Source organism: Squalius cephalus, assembly GCF_949319135.1.
Source record: "Squalius cephalus genome assembly, chromosome: 12".
In the NCBI taxonomy this organism is placed as follows: domain Eukaryota; kingdom Metazoa; phylum Chordata; class Actinopteri; order Cypriniformes; family Leuciscidae; genus Squalius; species Squalius cephalus.
Genome location: NC_137133.1, coordinates 12,311,430 through 12,327,465, shown reverse-complemented (window position 1 = coordinate 12,327,465; position 16,036 = coordinate 12,311,430). Strand labels below are relative to the sequence as shown.

At 37.1% G+C, this 16,036-nt stretch overlaps 1 protein-coding gene across 5 annotated transcripts in view; it reads right to left on the bottom strand.

Annotated features, from left to right (window-relative positions):
* cdc42bpb (CDC42 binding protein kinase beta (DMPK-like)) overlaps positions 1-16,036 on the bottom strand; it is a 68,901-nt gene that overhangs the window by 37,013 nt on the left and 15,852 nt on the right. For all 5 annotated transcript variants that reach the window (XR_013823034.1, XM_079889465.1, XM_079889462.1 and 2 more), the window contains exon 2: positions 5,761-5,852. Coding sequence is in view for 4 of the 5 variants with exons in the window: in XM_079889465.1 (XP_079745591.1) it covers positions 5,761-5,852 (92 nt within the window). In the remaining variant the exon portion in view is untranslated. The remainder of the gene's footprint in view (positions 1-5,760; positions 5,853-16,036) is intronic.

The window sequence follows — 16,036 nt, the reverse complement described above, 5'->3', positions numbered from 1 at the left end:
GAATTTTTGCTCATTTCCATACATTGATTTTTAGTTATTAAATTTAATTAAGCTCCAAAAAACAACAACAACAAAAGCACTAAAAATGACTCCTATCCTATTTTGATCAATTTAATGCATTCTTGCTAAATAAAAGTGTTAATTTATTTAAAAATTAAATCTTACTGACCCCAAACTTTCGACCGGTAGTGTATATAGCACACAAGTCATAAGGATAGGGTGACCAGACGTCCCGTTTTTCCCGGGACAGTCCCGTATTTCAGCTCTATTTTTAGTGTCCCGACTTAATAAAAATCATATTTTGTCCTGCATTTCTTTATTTCTAAACTCTATTTGGCAAGTGATCATAAAAGCAAGTAATAGTCTTCTGTCACGCAAGAATATCCTAATTAAAGGTAGCCAATCTCGTCATAGTATATTTTGGAGAACAAAATTATCATCCAATCACAATGTGTTATCGATTAACTTGCAGTTAGTGAAGGCAGGATATTAGAGAACGCGGAGGAGATCAAGTCAGACGTGAAGATGTCCATCCCGTCCAGTATTACACCATGAGAAATCTGGTCACCCTACATATGGACCACATTTTCTTTTTTTCCCTTTAGAGACCCACTAAATAGATAAGAGCTGCGAACATTTCTCAAAACATCTTTTGAAGAAATTAAGTTATATGAGTTTGGAACAACTTGAGGATAAGCAAGTTTTTTTATTTTTGTGTAATATAAGTCTTTAAACCGGACAGGAGCCATTCATAAAACTATATTATAAATCTCTCTGTGAGATCCAAGTGTTTGCTCCATGACTTATGTATGCGTGACCTTTGTTATTCTGATATAGTCCGTCCACTAGCTATTTGTGACCGTCCAGTCGGCTAATGTTAAGTGGAGTCATGAATTTCCCTGTACTTTGCCTCGCTGCTCGGGACACATCACATGATGTGTTTACCCTCAGTGGAGGAACAGTGTCCCCCTCACGTGGACTCGCATACCTGCCCAAAGCACAATGTGCTGCTTCAGCAAAGAACACAGTACAAACTGTAACTTTGCATAGTAAGGGCAAATTAGGAGCCCTGCTGCTGTTTCTCGGCTTTTTTCGACCCTTTGATGTTCTCTAGAGTGTGTTTGTGCATGTAACAAACTCAAACAATCTTAAATCACACACATGCTTCTTATCTGTAAGGCTCCTAACCGCAGAAGATAACTGACCTCATTACAAAAACAAACTGAACCCTGAGTGCTCAGAAACCCCCAATTCCTCCTCCCACAGTGTCTCCTGTCCTCTTTCCCTCTCTCCTTTTTTAGACACACACTTCCACAAAGGCAGCTTGACCTGATTGAAAATGCAAGGGAGGTGCATGAAGGAGAGAAAGCGGGTGACCAAAGTGGACGCTGCGATGCGATTGTCACCAACACACTCAAGTTCAAATAAGAGATCATGTACGTAAAGTCAGAATGTCAAAGGTCAGAGTGTAAACAGTAATTCTGATGTAAAGATCTATACAGTAAGACGGGTGCTAAGCAACCGTGCAAACCCGAGGATATGGAAGGGGTTGCTTCATTCTGAATATGAAATGTAAAATTGCACAACTTAAGAGTGTGATGCAGGGCTCAGCATTATAAATCTGTGATACTGGTACAGTTGGATCAGTAGTTCAGATTTTAACTTGCCAAATTTTCACTTTCTCCCTATATATTATTGAAAAACAAAAAAAAGAAGAGAAAAAACAACATTAGTTATCTGTACTTTTGCTGCTTACCTGTAATTTTAATGTATTTGTCTACATCATAAGTAAAATAATACTTAAATTCCAATACAAAAAAAATTGGTTTACAATTTCCAGCCCCTTCTACCAGAGACTTCCAAGACAGTCATAAGCTACTTGCGTAAATTCACAAAAAAAGCTGTAAATAAAGATTGTGATTTTAACAGTAAAAGACTGAAAATATTACAGTAAAAACCTGTTAATTGTTTGTAAGTTTTCTTACTATATATGGTGAATATTAGGGCTGGGACGATACACACCTATCTCCCAATTCGATACTATCACGATACTTGGGTGCCGATACGATATGTATTGCGATTTTTTTTAAGAATTCGATATTGCAATTTTTTTTTTTACAAAATTTAACAAGACCATGGGGAAAAGTTAAATCATTCACTTATACAGACTGTACATCATGTATAAGTAAAATTCAATATTGGTAAATTTGTAAATAAGTAAGTCAGTCAGCAAGTGAATAACTAACTCAATCAATAAATGTTAAATGTTAAATGCACTTAACCAATGAACGCAACATCACTGAAACAAGAATGTAAAAATGTTGACCCAATAGGGCAAGAGCGTCCAGTGAACTGTCCCAAAATCCTGTCACACCAGTCCCGGATCATTGGACCATCCTTAATATTGAGCCCTGTAACAGCTGGGAAACAGAGTTTCATATCTTTAAATCCATTAAAATTTCTTCACTTTTTTTTTTTTTTTGCTAGGCTCTTTGAGATAAATTACAGCCCTCTTTTTGTTCTATACCAGATTTGATATTGGACAAGTCAACACCAAATAATAACGCTATTCAAGATGCTTTGGGGACAACAGGAACCCTGCAATAAATAAAACACTGGACTTCTGCCAGGACTCTGCATTATGACCAGCATGTGGGTCTGTGAATCCATCTCCAGCTTGTTGTTGGCAAACAATCTTAATTATGTCAGTGTACCTTGAGAGAACAGAAGCTGCCATCTTCACAAAATCAATATGAAGGACAGGGTCTGCGTGTACTTTGACCTAACCATTCATTACATGAGTGATTCACTCAATTGAACAGATAAAGAGATCAACGCTCAACCTCAACACATAGAGCATTCTGACTCTGTTGTGGTCATTACAGGCTGTTTTGTTTGCCATGTAGTGACTCACAGTGACGTTATGTAAAAAATGTCTGCTTCAATCTAGTTCTCCTTGATTCCCCTCCCTGTTCCATATTTTCTTTCTTATTCTAGTCAAAAGAATAATTATTGAGTAAGTCTCAGGTGAGGCAAAAGGGAGTGCCATTTAAGTACGTCAACCACTAGACTCTACTGCAAAAAGTCTTTCAAAGGGTTAGTTCAGTCAAAAAAATACAATCATGAAGTTACAAACACTGATGACTTTCTTTTTGGACACTGATAGACATTGTCAAGCTTAAAAAAAAAAAAAAAAAAAAAAAAAAAGAGTGTCCTGAAGTCATGCGTTCTCAAATCTCACTCACTTCCACAAATTGTCTTGCTGATCATTTATCAGTAAATATTTCATATTTAGATTTAGAAAAAGGTAGGTTCCAATTTTTTTTTTTTTTTTTACAAGATTCACTTTAAGCACTAAAAATGATTTTAGTCTTTCATGGTTTATTAATTTTATGTTTTATTTAAACCACATTTTTCATAATTTCGAAATCAGCTATTAATCTGTTATCGACATTAACCTGAACATTTTTGGCTCAAAAACTTAACTTTGAGTACATCCCTACAAAAGTGAGTTTTGAAAGATAATCAATATAAAACTATGACTTAAAGTGACAATGAAAAATGGAAGAAGTGGCAGATATTTTCCTCCTTATTGTGACACATTCGAGTAAAACAGATTTTCGAAAACAGATTAGATTCTATCCATCAGTTGTTGACTGGATGAAGGCAGGTCTGAATGCAAGCCTGAGGTCAATAGTAAGAAAGGAGAGGGGTTTAAGAAGACTAAATGATTAGATAAGTCCTTTATCCTTCATCAGAGAGAAGTATGTAAATTTACCAGATGATCGAGTTATGACATTTTGATTAGGATTGCAAGATTTAAAAAATTTAAAACAGAAAGAAAAATATGCTTGGATAAATTGTTTGCAGTAAGATCAATAATTATTTTATGACTTCAGAATCTTGGAATATAGCTCAAGAGTCATATGGACTCTTTTGATACCGTGATGGTGCTTTTGCAAAAGACTGAAAGTTTCAGCAAGAAAGAAAATGAAGCTTAGAAAAAGTGTTTGACTGAACTATTCTTTTAAGCAGTCCCAAATTCCAGGCCTTCAGCTGGGACCACAACATCAATCATAAACAGGAAATGCAAGAGATTTTTTCTGGAAGTACATCCTGTAATGTTAGAGCCACAGGAAACGGCTGGAAAAGGGAACAAAACAGCAGCATCACGTTCACACATGAGCCTGAACGCTCTGAAACCGACACAAGCAGCAGCACAGGCAACAATAGCCTGGCTTGATGATAACAGAAAGACTGCAAAATCCCCCGAAGATCTGAGTCATCATTAGATCCACATGACAAAAAAGCCCAGCGACTGAGAAGGAAGGGTTATTGAGGTCTCGGCGGCTGAAGAAGGGACAATGAACCGCACAGATTACATGCGGAGTGAGACACTATTTTTACGAAAGTCACTCCTTAGAGACGGTTCTGGTTTCCGGAGCCTTTCCTGACAGCTGCACCGTCCTGCCCTGCTTCCTGTGCCACCACTGCCATTCCTGACAGGAATCTACAGTAAGGAGGAGAACTATGGACAGATCTCTCCCCAAAATAAAGTCTTATTCAGCTTCAGAATCAAGCGATGAGACGCCAAGCAGAGTTAACTTCTGCTTTTTTTTTTTTTTTCAGATGAACGGAAATACTGAATTGTATGAATTTGGAAATGAGTCAATTACACATTCATTTACGAGGGAGGTGTAATGACAGAGCAGAAAGGTGTGACACAGCAAAATGTTTCTCCTAATCCAGAAATATCTGATAATCTGTCCCCACATGATTGTTAATATTAACTGGGAATTTTCAGTTTGCTGAAATCGTACCAGTCCGTGTTTTTTTGTAAAGTCGACCTAACAGGCCTTTTTTTTTTTTTTTGCTTTGAAGCAAAAAAAGTATTTGAAAATCAGACAAAAAGACTTCATACTTAACAAGTATGTGTACTTAACAGCTTTAATTAGGGAAATAACTACAATCCCCTGAAGCACTGCGAATGAAATAAACAACAGAGGAAAAAAAAAAAAAAATGATTTAAAGATTTAAGGTATTGTTAAAAATTTCCCTGTGAAGAAAATGAATAAGATTTTTACTTCGAGAACCCAACTGTTGCACTGTACCCTGATTATAATTGTGCATGTAAAAATACTTATAGATGATGCAAACTTATTGTGATTCAGTTCCAAAAAAACAAATGGGTTGGGGTTGAAAACAAAGGGTCTGTTCACACTTGTAGTTTGGTTCCCGAACTTCAATCTAATTCAATTGTGGAGAACAGGAGGATGAGAAAAAAAAAAAGAAAAAGAAAATGTAGGCGAGAAACAGTGATGGAAGGCAGATTGGTAAAGAAAAAGAAAAGTGAACCGTGCGTGTAGTGAATAGTCCAAGTGTTATAGTGCAGGAACGAGTAGCACATTCCCCTGTAAAACAAATGATTAGTCTAAAATGCCTAGATTTGTGCCGGCCCAAGAATAGCAGTCGAACGCCAGGCCAAGATCCCTTGGGAATTGGCAGGGGGGAGAGAAGGGAAACTCAGAGGAGAGGAAGGGGTTAGGTTTGTGGCTGCTGATAAGATTCTTGAGGGGGACATGAATACTTCACTGATAGTTTGGGGTTTTCATTGGACACACAAAATGGGTCATGAAAACAAACCACACAATATGGCAAAGGCTGGAGAGATTCAGAGGTGATTTCCCTGCACTTTTAAACATGCCAAAAAGGCAACAAGGGTTCACTGAATTCCTTACAAGGGTTCACTGAATTCCTTACCTCCCCAAAGGCTCCCCGGCCGATCACTTTGAGCATCTCAAAGTCGTCTCTATGAAGGCGCATCTCCTTCACAGTGGTTGTGAACGGCTTCACTGCAAAGAGAGACAGAGATCTTGTTAGTTATGATCTCTACTTTTAAATGGTCGTCGATAGAGAAAGATGCTGACACAACCAAAACAGCCAAAATTTAAGCCACCGATATAGATGCACCAATATTAAAATGCTGGCATACAGATACGCTAATTATTCTGTTATGGCCACTATTTAAAAAACTCTCACACACACACTTAAAACAATCATAAAATGCTACAACTGCATTTAGGTAAAGCATTATAATATATAGTATGATAAACGAATATTCATTTTGCCTAAAGATTTAACAGTGCTATTAAATAAGTATTTTTTAAATATCATCTTATCAGCACTGGAAATGAGCATGCACAATAAAATGAACAAATGCACATAAATAAAAAAATATATATTTTACATGAATACTAAATAATAAAGTAATACATAATATGTTTCATAAATAAATAAAAACAAACAAATAAATAAAAAGAAAGAAAACTGATATGGTACCAATATATTGCCCTATACAATATAAATAAATAATAAATAAATTATGTGTGTGTATATGCTACTAAATGGAGTTTGATCTCAATGTCACCACAATCTTAACACAAGCAAAGCCTCGGTGACACCCATCAAATGCAGCAGTAAAGCGATTAAAGAGACAATGTAACCTAAACAGCGTGTGATACATTTCACGTTGTCCAACTGTCGTCCCAGTTTTTGCCTTTACGAGGCACTGCTGGGGGCCTGGCGAGCACCCAAGATACAGCTAAACCAGCTTGAACGCCTCGCCATATGAGGACATACGCTGAGTCACATGTAGTTACAAAAGGCATTTATCACTCATAAGGGCTCTAAACTCTAAACACACGCCAGGCCTGCGCCTCAGCCGTTCAGACAGAACCGCACGCTCGAAGCTGCATGGAAAGAACATCATCTGCTTTTAATGAGAAGATCCCTCAAAGTGGCCCAGCATCTATTGACAGCTTTATAGCGCAGAATGCACGAGGCCAGCTCACTGGTATGTCCCTCCCAAGACAGCAACAACAGAAAAAAAAAAAAAAAAATTAGATTCAGCCATTATCACTCATTTAGGAAGCTACTAACAGCACCATTGACAACAGGAGTTTATAATGTTGACTCATGAACTGGTGCTGATCCACTACGTCAACCCATTGACCACGCAGTGTTTCTTCCTGTAACCTATTCTTAGCCTCAGACGCTGTGGGCCATACATGGAATTATATGATGCAAGTTGTCATCTTCTGAGAAGTATGATGTATAACTACTCAGCTTAAGGAACTGGACTGTGTATGCATGAGGCATGCGATTCACAAGCTATTCTTCGCTGTTGATAAATCTGAATAGTAGTCGACCAATATTACATTTTTGATGTAGATATTTTGCTTTTTATTTTATAAATTAGATCAAATAAATTGAAAATGAATAAATAAACAGACTTTAGATGGCAACTTCTTGATTCTGTAATCCCATTACAGTATTTTTCATAAACAAATATGAATAAAAAGGAAGTGTAACCAACAGGGCACTCAATAATCTGGTAAGATTGTGCGCAATGAAGCATTTATTTATTTTATTTTTCAACTAAAATCAGAGATTAGAGTAACACGTTCATGCAGGCTACAAATTAATGCTGATGGTAAATGAGGAAGTATTATATAGTGTTTGCCTTTCTATTACTAATAAGATAAAAGCAAACACTATAATACTGTTTCTTATACAGTTTACTTTGTTGAACAGTTTTATCTAATAACGTATTAGACAGAACTGTTAAACAGAGACTTTAGATTAATAAAGACGGTGAAGGAGCGCTGTGTGTGCTCAGGTGCTGGAATTCTTAGCACAGTCAAAATAAAAGTCTGGTGTGGCGTCTGTGCCGCCTTCTGATGCATATGGCACACAAAATGGCAAACAATTCAGGAGTTAAGTCGTCGTGTGTGTCATGTTCTTTAACGGTCTGCCTAGAAACAAAGCCGTCGTGACGCCAAACCCCTCATCGAAAAAGAAAGCAGTGTTTGATTTTTAAAAGTATGTGAAATTCGTGGCTCCAACGCTCTTGAATGAATAACAGAGATGCGCGCAGGTCTGTTATTGTATGGACTTCACATTTTCATGGCCCTAAACGATGCGGAACAAAATGAACTGTGATTGGTTGCTTTACATGTCAGTCAGACATCCTCTTGGGAGGGCCGTGGCCAATGAAAGCTGTGATGGAGTCCAGACCGTCAGCCATCAGTCTGAAGTTCTGGCTATGCGAGACTAGCCGAGAAGTAAATCATTACAAATAATGTTAATCCTCAGTACAAAAACTTGTACACTCGCATACACAATCATTTTAAAAGCACTCCTTGGGGACAAAAACAGCTTTTCATATTCAAAATTGTTTGCTTTGTTTTTCATACATGTAATCTGATAATCCTCCCAGCCTCCAAATATAATGAGGCATTTCTCCAAGTCTCCAGGTCCATGCATTCGCAATTACAATAAACTCTCATCACTCACATACTAAATGATTATGGCAAAATCAAAACACCAGCTGCAGGACTGAAAATATGAAAACGAGCTGCTAGAAAAGTTCAGGCGTCCAACAGAAACATGGAGGCAAAAGTGAAACTAACAATTCACTTTGAAGAAAAAGCATTGTGTGTTAAGATGGAAGCAGAGGCTGCCTGGTTGTCTATATAAATGCACACCAACACACACACTAAAAATTCAAAAGTTTGGATTCAATAATACTTTTTTTAGGAAAAAAAAAAAAAGATTACTTTTATTTAGCAAGAAGGATGCATTAAATTGATCAGAATTGATACATTTATACTGTTACACAAGATTTCCATTTAAAACAAATGCTATTCTTTTGAACTATTCAAAAAAAAAAAAAAAAGATTTAAGTAGCACAACAGTTTTCATTAAAATAGAAAACCGTTATTTTATTTTATACTATTTTTGAACAAATAAATGCAGCCTGTGTCAGCATAAGAAAACATTTAACAATCTATTCCAAACTTATGAAATATATATATATATATATATATATATATATATATATATATATATAAGTACAGTGCAATGCATAAGTGAATACACCCATGCTAAAGTTGACTAAAAAGAGGAATAAAAAATCATATTTTGGAAATTGAACTTAATGCCTTAATTTAAAAAATTAGGAAAAATCCAACCTTTAAGGACACCAATTTTCTTTGTGAATGAATAATGTATCGTAAATAAATAAATGTTCTTCCTTAAAATACATGGTGCATAAGTGTGTACACCCCTATGTTAAATTCCCATAGAGGCAGGCAGATTTTTATTTTTAAGTATTTTTTTACTTTTTTTTTTTAGGATACCGGTACTATGCATCCTGATAAAGTTCCCTTGGCCTTTGGAATTAAAATAGTCCCACATCATCACATAGCCTTCACCATACCTAGAGATTGGCATGGTTTTATTTCAGTTAGCCTAAAAGCTAGTTTGATTTGCATTGAGAGATGATCTTATGGAAAGTACCCCATGCCAATCTCTAGGTATATATATATACACACACACACACTGCATATATATTTTGGCCCATCTCTAATGCTACGTTCAGACTGCAGGTAAATGCGATCCAAATCCATTCAATTCTCTGCTTGTGAGTCTCATTTTTTAACGTTGCGAAAGGCACTCAGTGGAAGGACAGTGATGTGTCAAGTATAACATTGACAGCTCTATATACAAGCAAAACATGAGGGCTCGTATCATAAAATCAAATGTTAAAAAAAATTCTGCACTATTTTTTCACCTCCTCGTCTTTGTTTTTTATATTGCATAAATTGGCTCGATTCCGCGGCAGATCACACCATAAATAAACACATAATAGATTACTCAGATGTCCTCCGTGTTTACTTCCGTATGACAGCGTGATGCGTGACGTCTTTTAGAGTTCTTTTGCGCATGCAAACAATGTGAACAGCTATACAAAAAAATATGATCTGAGCAATAAATCGGAATTGAGCACTAAGGCTCCCAGTGTGAATGTAGCCCAAGAGTTCTTGTCTAAATGGTTCTGGCTGTCACGCTGTATCACTTCCTGCATCCAGAAGAGTTGTGCGGTACTGCGGTTAGCATACACGCTCCATTAGACAGAACACTGGAGCACTGTGTACAAAGACTAAACTGTGCTAGATGAAGCACCGAATCATCATTCTCTAGTAAACCTGTCTCAATGCTACAGACATAGAAACATCACTCACTGTAACTGCTATTCTTAAAAATATCTTCACACACACCATCTTACGATGTTTTCATGGAGGACACGCTTGACCTGACATATAAAAGCTCCAGCTTTATGAGTTTAAAATAGACTGCTTGATCCCATGTGTGTCAGAGCGGAGCGTCTCCAATCAATATGACACAATTAAATATTTAACAATGATGATGGGTCACAGCAAAACTAAAGCCAAATTAAAAAATACTCTTCCCTATTTTATGTCTAGTTGCTTTACCTTGTTAGTAAACACTTTACTAAAAGGTTCCACTTGTTAACAATAGTTAACTACATTATTTAAAAATGATTTTAAAGGTGACATATTATGCCCCTTTTCACAAGATGTAATCTATGGTGTCCCCAGAATGTGTCTGTTGAATTTCAGCTCAAAATACCACTAGATCATTTATTATAGCTTGTCAAATTTTCTCCGTTTTGGGTGTGAGCAAAAACGCTCCGTTTTTGTGTGTGTCCCTTTAAATGCAAATGAGCTGCTGCTCCCCGGCCCGTGCAAAAGACGGCCCATCCTTTACACGAGCTTCGGATACAATAACAAAACACATGAATAATCTCATTCTTCCAAAATCTCAGAAATAACCAGTAGCGGAGTGCAGCCTTACAGAGAGACTCAGGAAGAGGTTGCAACATTTAGGCGCACTTGGACGTTTCTGAACGGTTAGTAGATACATTTATGTAGTTGTTGTGGAGTTACATTGATTCATCCATTTCTGAGTGATTTTCGTTGAAAATAAAATGAATCCACTGCTCTCTTCTCATCTGAGGCTGGGACTCTGTGCAGCCAACCACAGAACAGGTCAAGCGTGTCCTCCATGCTTTGCTCAAACTTTTGTCATTGCGTTAGAACTGGTTACACAGTAGTCACCTGCGAAAACCAAATGGCAGCGCCATGGGTGGAAACGTGCAGAGGGGCAGTAATATTATAATAAGATAAGAAGGGGAGCGAAATCTGATCGGCTTATTTTTTGACATGCTTGCAGAGAAAAGTTTACCAAAACAAAGTTACTGGGTTTTCACTTTTCACGTTTTCTGGGTTGGTAGATACACCCGGGACCCGATTATAGCACATAAACACGGAAAAAGTCAGATTTTCACGATATGCCCCCTTTAAATCATTTAGTAATATTAGTTTATGTTTAAGGGATAGTTCACCCTAAAATGAAAATTCTGTCATTAATTACTCACCCTCATGTCGTACCAAACCAGTAAGACATTTGTTCATCTTCAGAACACAAATGATCTCTTTGATGAAATCTGAGAGCTTTCCATGTCTCCATTGACAGCTACGCAACTACCACTTTGACGCTTCAAAAAGTTCATTAAGAGATCGTAAAACTAATTCATATGAATTGAGCGGTTTAGGCAAAATGTTCTAAAGAGACTTGATTGCTTTATATGATGAACAGATTGAATTTATGCTTTTATTCACTTATAAACATTCATCAACTCGCATCTATTGAGGTTAACGGAAGCTCAAGCATGTATCGCTTGACGTGCGAGAACCAATGAGGTTCATTCTCACGTGTTAAGCAGCACGTTTGAGCTTCTGCACGAACCAATGAGGTTCATTCTCATGTTACGCAGCACGTTTGAGCTTCTGCAAGAACCAATGTGGTTCACTCTCGTTCATGCCCGTTTTGGAGGAGGCGTGGCTTTGGAGATGCTCTGAAAGGAGGGTAGGATCTCATGCTTTCAAAGCTAGCTTGCTATTGCTAGCCTTTCCGAAATGACCAACCCTACCTTTAATGGATTAACTAAAGTTGTCCAATGGAACCTTTTTACCATTTTGTTTAATGCCACTCCAATTTGTAAAGGTAGATTTTGTGTCATTAGCCTATCATCACACTTTCCCCTTCACACAAATAATAGGGATATTTTCCATAAAAAGAGATGTTTGGTGCACCAAGGACATTGATCTTCATTTAGAGTTGGGATGATTTACTGCATCAATCAGACGAAGCAGACCACTGTATGTTGGTGTACCGCAGAAACAGAAAGCCATTCACTTCCAAACAAACAGCGATTTGAATGACTGTGGCTCTCTGGATGGAAATTTTCCCAACAGCACGTCTCTGTAAGCATATGAGCGTATGATTCCAAAACACCCGGAAAAGATGACCAACAGGACAATATTAGTTTTACATTCACAACTAACTGAGTCATTCATCTAAGTGATTTTTTGCAACAGATGAGATAAGAAGACTATTGTTCAGAGTGAGGCTTTCCTCTGGGTCTAGATAACACAACCCACACTGTTCTGCCATACCCACCAGGTCACAACATAGGGCTAGAGTTGCCACACTACGATTAAGGGGACGAATAAAATATGTGTAGCAGCATAAGAAAGAGAGAACAGAAGATTCAAGAGCTTGTTGCCTGAAATAAATTGTGTTCTTAGATGTAATGAAAGAGATATTTGTACATGATCTGTATGAAAACAAATAGTCATCTATGGACGTTCTAAAGAGGTCTTTATTTCCTTTTCCTTTGACCGGATATGCTGCTTGTTCCCTTGGAATTAAACATTTCTAATAACCAATAATTCAATAATGGTTGCCGTATTTCACGAAGACTTGACCTAGTAGGTATAATATAAGTAGGCCAATATTATTATTTTATCATGCAATAAAATGAGTTAGCCTATAATTTAACTGAATTATATCATTACATAATAAAAGAAAATTAAAGCTGAAGAGTGATTATTAGACATTAATAATAATCAGAAATGTTTCTTGAGCAGCAAATCAGCATATTAAGAATGATTTCTGAAGGATCACGTGACACTGAAGACACAATATGCTAGTAGTGCAGATATTACACACAGTGCTCAGTTTCCAAGTTTCTGTTTTTTTATAAAACCCACCAAGAAAATGAAATAATTTTATATTCCACAAAAGAAAGAAAGTCATGTGTTTGGGACGACATAAGGATAAATTAATTTTCATTTTTGGTTGGACTATCTTTAAGAAAGGTTTTCATAAATATGAAATAATAACTGCTTTGTGAAGGAAGAAATGGTTCCAGTCTATTTTTACTACACGTGTGTGTCATTTACCTGGTTCTCAACATCCACACACTACTCATTGAGCCAGACACTTGAAAATGACAGACTTTTAGACCCTGATCGGCTCTGGAGCTCAAAGTGCTGCTCTAGACATCACTGATTCTCCCTAGTAACACATCTTTTATTTATTAATTGGCTCTGTGTGCATCTTATCAAGTGTGCCATAGATTAGCATATATAAAAAAAGTTAAATGTAAGATTCTCAAAATGAATGCAAAGTATGACTAACATATGTTGGTGTTAATTAACATTATTAAATATTCCTGCATCCGATCTAAATGTCAGGTCAGTTATTTCTTAGCAGGTGGATAACATTGACTAGTGATTTAAAGCAGTGGAAAATGGAAATCCCGAGCCTCTGCGCCACTGCCATGCTTGGCTTACAGTTTCCTGCTGAAGATGAACCTTCCAGTTATCTAGTGAGTAACTAACAAACTCACTCAGAGACCAGACCACAGACACGAGCCAGGGAGCAGAAAATGGAGGCTGCTATTATCACAAGGCACACAGTAAGATTCAGAACACAGCCCCTCCAGCTACATTCACAACTCCAGATGATCGTTGCTAACTCATCTTTCATTCAAAGAAAAACTAGGTCGAATACTTAAAATGCAAGAGCAAGTCTGTGCCGTAGCTTTGAACGTGCATCTTAGGAATGATCATAAAATCATCAGGGGACACATTAAAAATCCAAACTAGACTTTAATGGGACACAACTGCAGCGTGAAAGCAAGAACAACCACTGGCACAACAGTGATTTTTCAAGTAGGTTCCCTTTATGAACTTTATTAACCCTGATCAATTGGACTGAATGAGATACGTTTACAGTAATCCTATGCTCAAGCCACATGGCCAAGGGCAAGCCTGAACTTCAAAGACCTTTCCTGTATCATGCTCTGGCAATGGCATTATAGCAATCGTAGTACCAGTGTAAACTTTCACTGGACATACATACATAGATACACACACACGTATATACATATACGATCTCTTTCTGAACTTTTTAAAGCATCAAAGTGGTAGTTGCGTAGCTGTCAACAGAGGGTCAGAAAGTTCTCAGATTTCATCAAACAGATTTTAATTTCTGTTCTAAAGATGAAAGAAAGTCTTACGGGTTTGGAATGACATGATGTGAGTAATTAATGACAGTATTTTCATTCTTGGGTGAACGATCCCTTTAAAACTAAAGAAATAATTTAAAAATAACACAAGTGAATTGCTATAAGACGTACACTACCATGCAAAGGTTTGGGGTCGGTAAGTTGAATTTTTTTTTGGTGTTTCTGAAAGTAGTTTCTTATACTCAAATATGCACAAAGGCTGCATTTATTTAATAAAAAATGAAGTAATATTTTGAAATTAAAATAACCTTTTTCTTTTTCTTTTATTTCTTTTTAACCATTCAATTATTCCCGTGATGCAAAGCTGAATTTTCAGCATCATTACTCCAGCCTTCAATGTCACATGATCCTTCTAATCATTCTAATATGCGGATTTGCTGCTCAAGAAACATTTATTATAATCATTAATGTTGAAAACAGTTGTGCTGCTTAATATTTCTGGCAACTGTGATACATTTTTCAGGCTTATTTTATGAATAGACAGTGCAAAAGAACAGTTGTCAATATCCTGAAGAGAGCCATATTGATATGCTCAATCAGTGAGCAGGCCTGACCGCCTCTAAATGGCTTATTAAACATTGATGAGGAAGTCATCCTGAGACAGCCGCGGAGGGACTGATGGCTGCTGGATGGTTTGGCTGGTCGCGGGAGGTAAAAGCATCAGAGCCCTGCCCCGAGTTAATCCATTATCCTGCACCAGCTGCCACACACTCCCAGCCCCCACCAAAACAGCCATTTACTGGCAGCTTCCTGCTGAGAGACTCACTGACGCACAGACCAGTGCTGGACGTGTGGCTGGATCATCACTCCGGCTCACCTAGTTCTGAGGTGATGTTTCTTATGTGAATACGGAGACAAGTTGGATGGCAGAGAGGCTAACATGGGTTTATAACCAATGTTAACCTCTAAGACTTCCTTTGTGGAAATCAAATAACTTTCCTCCTTTAAGAGAGAGAGAGAAAAATAGACTTAACTAAGGCTTGTCTTTTAAACAAGTGACACACAAGGTTACAGATATGCCCAGAAGCCTTTTACTAAGACTGCATGTCTATCAACCTCCAGCCATAACCCTCATCTCTCATTTGTTTCCAGTAAATCCAAGTGAAATCTTACTCTTGTGGTAACAGGTTGGAGATTTTTTAAGCTTATTATAATCTATTCAAAATTCACATTTAGCATCTGCTGTCTCTGGTACCCACTCAGCTCATTAACACTGCTTAAACACAGATTTTTGTAGAAGAAACTAAATGGGCCTAAACAACTTCCTCTCATCATGACCCAGTCCTCAACTTCTCCTTCTGTGGGAAAAAAATAAGCTAATAATATGACACTGTGAAAGCTCAATATTACCACACGATTACCATCATCCTTCCTCAGAGCAGCTGCCAGATGCATGTACTACATAGTCATAAACCTAAAATAATAACTTGAACCAGATGTATTGTATCACTTTAGGGTGTATTGAATATACATTACGGACAAAGATTTATGCAGTGCTGCAGATGTGTGAATCGTAGCAATAAAATTAAGCCCTTTGGTCCTAAAGTCAATGTCGCATGAGTAGAAAATATATAAAGAATACAATGAACATCAATTAACTAAGGGTGCAACAGATAATCAATTAGCAATGAAAACTGTGCATTTCATTATCGATTAATAGGGCCTTACCAGCTCTCTTTATGTTTTATTATATATAATAATATAATTAAATGCATTACATGTATATGTGGTGAT